General features: G+C 44.9%; 2 protein-coding genes across 2 annotated transcripts; one reads left to right on the forward strand and one right to left on the reverse strand.

Moving 5' to 3' along the window:
- The first annotated feature begins 505 nt into the window (after nt 1–505).
- On the forward strand, nt 506–1,025 carry LOC124659129. The gene has a single exon (XM_047197064.1). The coding sequence runs from the start codon at nt 506–508 to the stop codon at nt 953–955; it is 450 nt and encodes a 149-aa protein (XP_047053020.1). The 3' UTR covers nt 956–1,025.
- Nucleotides 1,026–1,458: 433 nt separating this feature from the next.
- LOC124667019 (30S ribosomal protein S6-like) lies at nt 1,459–6,053 on the reverse strand. The gene is made up of 2 exons (XM_047204356.1): nt 5,774–6,053; nt 1,459–1,722 (listed from the first exon to the last, which is right to left on the reverse strand). Exons 1-2 carry the CDS (start codon nt 5,954–5,956, stop codon nt 1,459–1,461), a joined length of 447 nt encoding a protein of 148 aa, XP_047060312.1. The 5' UTR covers nt 5,957–6,053.
- Nucleotides 6,054–6,332: the final 279 nt, after the last annotated feature.

Below are 6,332 nucleotides of genomic sequence, written 5' to 3' on the forward strand. Positions count from 1 at the left end.
TATGTTTAAAAAATGTCTAGATACATTTAAATTTAGACAAGCTTTTGACATCTAAAAATGGACAGAGGTAGTATAACTTTGTGCAGTACTAAATTTGGTCAATTAAAAAGAACTAGAGAGAGTAATTTGAACATATTGCATTGCTCTTCTGATAATATTATGTATTTATGTATTAATTAATAACAGGTGTGACGTTGGAAAAAATATGCCGTGTGCGCCTCTTCAAAATTCCAAGCTTGGCCGCTGGTTTGGTTGCACACAGAGATTGCTCTTAGTTATCTCCTCTATCCTGCTCGGTCGCTTTCGCTCAATTAAGTCGTCTCTCTCCCTCTCGTCACACGAAGGCGACAACGGACGCTTCCTTAGCGACTAATCAAAACGACCTTTTAAGCACTGGAATGGCACGTAATTCCTGTCTAAATCTACCTTCGATATTTCACTAGCTCCTAAACCAGCTGATCCCTTCCACCACCGCAACGAACACGTACTGCTCCAAGAAGCACACATGGCCGGTGCCGGCGCCGCCGCTGTCCTCTTCGTGCTTGTCTGCTGCCTCCTCGTGGGGCCTGCCCCGGCGCGCCGCCCCGCCGAGCTTCCGGCGCAGGTAGCTCTCGACGTCGTTGACCGCGAGGCCTCCGCCGAGCCGCTTCTGCCCAAGCCGTTGGCGATCGTCGAGGCGGCCGACCCCAGCACTGTGCTCTCCTCCGTGCAGGGGCTGGAAGTGGATCCGGCTGGCCAGGCACCCCAGGTAATCAGTTGCGGCGGCGAAGACGCGGCGGTCTCCGAGGAGCCATTGTCCCTGGGTACCATGGCTCAACCGGCGGGGAGGGGCAAGGTGCGGGAGCAGGAGCGGCGTGACGACGACTCTGACTCGGACAGCGACTCGGATTCAGACGACGAGGACAACGAGCATGGGATCGTTGCGTGGTTCTGGAGGCTGGCGCGTCGCTTCTGAATTCTGATCGATCATGGCCGTCTATTTTCCTGTGATATGTCGTTGTGTATTGTCTCCTTATTTTCTCTTTGAACTGTCGTCTATTTATATAGTTCTGCTGCTGTGGATGCGTTTGGGAATTCATCGGTGTTGATGAACAAATGGAAATCCAGTGCGTTGTGCATAGTGTTTCGGTGCTTCCCCTGTTTTTTTAGAACTCTTCCACATTGGATATTGACAAAGAAATCAACTACTACCAGAGCCACATGATAAACCTAGTGACCATGAACCAATCAGAAGACCTATTCCTTATTGGCAGGCAGCTTACATGTCAAAATAACACGCACCATCAGAAATCAGGTGTTCTGGGGTCTTCTTCCACAACCAGTAAGTTCAGCGGTTCTAATTCTTGCCCTACTTCATAGTCAAAACAAAAAAAAAAGACATTGGGAAGACAGCAGATACAGTTTGCAAAGAGAACACATCTTCCAATACTGAAAGTGCAAAGATCTTGGCACACAAATCTACTTTTGATCTACCTCGTACTCGTCATCATCGTCGTCGTCATCATACTCATCAACGTCCTCATCTTTAATACTACTAATACTGTGACGGCGGAAACTGTTGAACTCGTACTTCCCGTCATCCTCATTGATGAACTCCAGACCGTACACTGCCTCTCTATGCTTCACCACCAGCCAGCGAAGCAGCCGGTCCTCCTTGTTCAGATAGTGGAGTTCTTTCGTAAAGGAAGGCGGAACCATCATGGTCATTTGCATAAGTTGGCCCTGAAAACGCAAAAGAAACTTTAGCATGGAGACAGCTGACAGTAACAGTATTTGTTTAGACTTTAAGCTGCAATGCTATTGGCAAAGAAAGCTGGCAATGAACGACAATGGGGACTACTTGTTAGTTACTTAGGTGTGCATACGAACAATTCTCAAATGCAGTGAAATACATTACATGTGCCTTTCAGCTGCTTTCGCTGTTTTCCAAAGGTGCTGTGGTATACTTCTTACACTGTTTGATTAAAGGTTTATCGTAAAGTCGGTGGGAGGAAAAGGCATTGATATAAAAAGAAGAACCGAGTATCTATCCATTTAGAGTAATGTGGATGATTAAGCCTTCACGTAATGTTTCAGCAACTCCTAACAAAAACTAATGAGACAGTACAGCTACACCGAAATTCTTTCCAAGAACAAACAGAAAAGTTATACATTTAGAGCAAGGTGGAAGATCAATCCTTCAGCTAATGTTTCAGCAAATCCTAACAAAAACTAATGAGACATGCAGCTAAACTGCAACTCTTTCTAAGTGATAGTTTCCATGCATCACTACAGTTTATTCTTACTTATATATGGTTCTTTTGGTTCAGCATCAAACTTTGGAATAGTTATTATTTTTGTAGCCAATCAATTAGTAAGTCAGTGAGAATTAATTAATTAGGTGGTACCATGCTATAAAAAAATCAAGCCAAAATCACACTGGCCTGTAACTTTATTAATTACCATGTATGTGTTTAACAGAAAATGGCTCAAGTGACAGGGTTAGCAAGAGAATGAAATTGTACACAGAAAATTTGGTAATGGTGGAAATTTACAACCAGATAAATGACGCAGCACTCCAATCCTCAGTCAAACTTGCATATACTGTATTAGTCAGACTCCACAAGTTATTTCACCACAAAGCCTGAACTACAAACTTTAATATTCGATGCCGTTGTTGATATGTGTCTAAGTGGATTGTCTAGCCCTTTCCATCAGTTCGGACATTTGGTTGCGTTGGCTAGTGCATGAAGCTTGATGGCCGTAATAGTATGAGTATGCTGCAGGTATCTATTCAGAGTTTGTCAAAGTTTACTTTACTAAGCAGTCAACCAACCAGTATCTAATCTCTCAAAAGGAACTCCAACAAAATCGTTAGAAGTAATGACTTAATGCCAGCTTCGATTTTTAAAGTGAGATTGCATCAAAACGCAAAAGATACACTTGAGCAATGGGGAGACTGAAACTTGTTCTCCATGTTGATAGCAAAAGTAGACTTATTGTCCCAAAATAAAGCTACTTCCATACAAAGCAGGCAGTGCCATGCAGCTCCGCGGCGGAATCAAGGATCTCCAAGTAGATGGAGCAGAACCAAACGAAAAGGATCCTGAAATCATCTTGAGTACAGAAGGTTTTGCGATGGTCAGGTTCCGAAGCATCAAAAGAAGCCACGTAGTGGTCAGATTTCTTGAGGTCCAGGACAACAAACACATGACTGCCTAGTGCCAACAAAGGCGACTTGAATCACTCTAGCAAATGAACAACGCTGCTTCGGACAAAGAACCAAGTGCGGCAGTGGAATAAGCACAGGTGTAAGCTAAGCTGGAGCCCATGGTGGCCGTGGAAGGTCAAGCAAGAACAATTGGTGAGCTAACCAGAGTTGTGCTGTGGCAGCCAGAAATATCAAATATAAGGTGGCCGAAGGGTAATGCTACCATTTCGTGACTCAAATGAGCACATGAATCACTTACATACTGCTTACTGCCCAAGAATCTATAATAACTAAATAGGAGCAACCCGCTAAGGATATTTCTCTCAACATGCAACTATGCCACCTCTTTCCATGTCATCTTTTTAAGCCACTTCACCAGTTGGTCCGAATCAGTTTGCTACTCCAACAGCTGGCTGCTTGGCACCCTAAACGTCGAAGACACATCAAGCAATCAGTTCATGATGAAGTTTCCTCCTCTCCCCTTCCCTCCCTGCCGCTCCAGCTTTCCTCACCATTATATCCCTCCCAGTTCGGTGGAAATCTTTTGAAAATTAGAAATATATTTTTTGGGTGCACAGAGCATACGCACCCGGGAGCCAAATGGAATTTCCGTCCCAGTTCCTGCTATCTTCATAATTTTGTAACTGAAGTTTGCATGTTTTCAGGACCTCTCTTTTTCTTTATTATGGCGGTTTACTAATCTGGTCCTCTTCCAATTCCATTCCGATCCCCCTTCCCCTTCCTCTTCCAAGTTCCATTCCATCTCCTAACCCCCATTTCTTTGATGCTGCTTGAGCGCCTGTTTGGGCCTTAGCCTAGCGTGGCGGTCTTCATCAGCTGTGTGTATCCTCCGTTTGTGGTGCCCTCCGGTGGATCAAAGTGAGCAGTGAGATGCCGATGTTCTTTCATGCGTTAAAGCTGTTTATTCGGCTGTATCTACTCTGCAAAATCCTAATGATTGCGGCCACACAAGATGTTAGTGCTTTTGATAGACAAGTGAGCATCTCACTACATGCCCATGTTTCTATTAGTGTGCCCTCATCCAGATCTACTATTACAGGTGATTCTTTCACAAGCTTTGTAATAAGAGTTTGTTTCTCAGTCGATTGCAAATATTGAGAGCTCATCTTGCTATGACTATAGATCTATATAATTGATTTGCTTCCTGTTTCTTTTCAGTTTGTTCTCTGTTCAGTTTTTTTCCAGGACGAGGAGACATGCTAATAAACAAGCATGATTTACCTCCCTTTCTTTATTGTGAAATAACAATCAATGCTGCTTCTATCAAGTCTATGTTGCTATCATATACACTTAGTCATCTTACAAATTAATTAATCTTATGTTATTGGGGCCATATATGACGGTTCAAGTAATTATGTCAATGAAATATTTCTTTTTATCAAAAATTAAGATAGCCAACTAATATTAGCTTCCAATAGAATAATTTGAAATCATAGTGATACCTTTAGGGCTTTTGAGCTGCTCAAGACAGACAAATTGCTAAAAGATTTACCACCGGATTTGCTAGATGAGACTGTGAAAGTATTGTACCTTTCTATTCAGAGATTTATACTACACTGAGTCCTATACGACATGATTTGGCGATACCACATACCGGACTACCATGCCAATTGAATCTGGACTGAAAACAAAGAACCAGGCTGAGCAATGTTTCTATAGCACTGGTATCTATCTAATTGTGTACCAAAGTTACAAACTTACAGTCAATCTTTCAATGCTCCAAATAGAAATCAAAAGACAGAATCCTCTCCTATCAGCAACAAAGCTCGTATTGGAAGCATATTCAATCTTTCTGGTGCAGTATTCTCGAATAGAGTGGTACAGTTGACATCTTCATCAGGAGCGTATGACTGCATCCTCTCTAGCCCAATTTCAGTGCCATACCGCCAGTCAAATCCAGCTGTTCCAGTGGCTGCCCCATCTTACTGAGGCTACCAAGTTGCATGCCTCTATCAATGTTTATCTGGCTACGAAAGTTATAGGAGGCTGTACAGCTAATCCTGCATTGACTGAATCCAAGCTATTTGGGCCCTTTTGGCTTTAATGGAAATACTACAATCATACCTTGCATGATGTTATACCTTGCATGATGTTATAATCTAACCTTTCCCGCAGCAACCCGCGGGGTATCGCCTACAGTACTTGTAATCCCCCAGCAACGTCAAAGATCCCAAGCGCTATATCCATCTACTCAATACGCAATGCAAACAGATCGTGTCATGCCGACACTACCCGCAACTAAAAGAATGACCACAACCCACCAAAAATACCTGGCAGAGCATTCCATCGAGCAGGCCAAGGTCAATGTCCACGAACATTCTAACAGCGAAGGGCCAAACCTATTTGGGCATTTCATCGAGCATGTGAAAGGCAGTAAGGCACCACCCACCGCCGAGTGCCAAAGCCCCATACGCTAGGGCACACGTAACCATTAGGCACCAATCAAGGGAAGCGAATCAGATCGACACCATTCCGCGCGGGCACGAATCACGCAGCACAGGGGGGGGATACGGGGGTTCACTAGAAAAGTAGTATAAACAACAAACGGCGAACCGGGCGGACCTGGAAGTGGCGGCCGTCGAGCTTCCTGATGCCGTAGCCGAGGTGCACTTTGCCGAAGGACTTGAGGTCGGTGACGACGCCGTTGCGCTGGTAGGCGCGCCTGGCCACCCGCGCCACGAGCTCCGCCGCGGACTCCCGCGTCACCATCGGCTTCAGCATCAGCATGATGTCGTACAGCGGCATCTTCGCGGGTACTCCTCCCTTTCCTCGCGCTCGCTGGCTTTGGCTCTCTTCTCCCACCACCACCGCCGCCGCGCCGCCGCCGCCGCCGCTGTGTTTGTTGGACGATCTCGGAGACCCGGACTTTGGGAGGGCAGGCGGTTATTTGGGCTATATTCTACGCCCGGCCGCTGGCAAGTCAGGTCGTGGACGATGGGCTTGGCCCATTTTGGATTTTGGAACGAGCGGTAGTAGTTGCACTGGTTTTCGGCTTCTTTTTGTTTTGTTTTGGTTTCCTTTCTGAATTTAAGCGCTTGTTGTGCAACATCGACTCTGCGATTTTGTATTCATTTATCCATCTGCAACTTGTTTTTCCATTGAAGTTGAATCAATTAAAAAA

The sequence above is a fragment of the Lolium rigidum genome, chromosome 6, assembly GCF_022539505.1.
Source record: "Lolium rigidum isolate FL_2022 chromosome 6, APGP_CSIRO_Lrig_0.1, whole genome shotgun sequence".
Classification (NCBI taxonomy): domain Eukaryota; kingdom Viridiplantae; phylum Streptophyta; class Magnoliopsida; order Poales; family Poaceae; genus Lolium; species Lolium rigidum.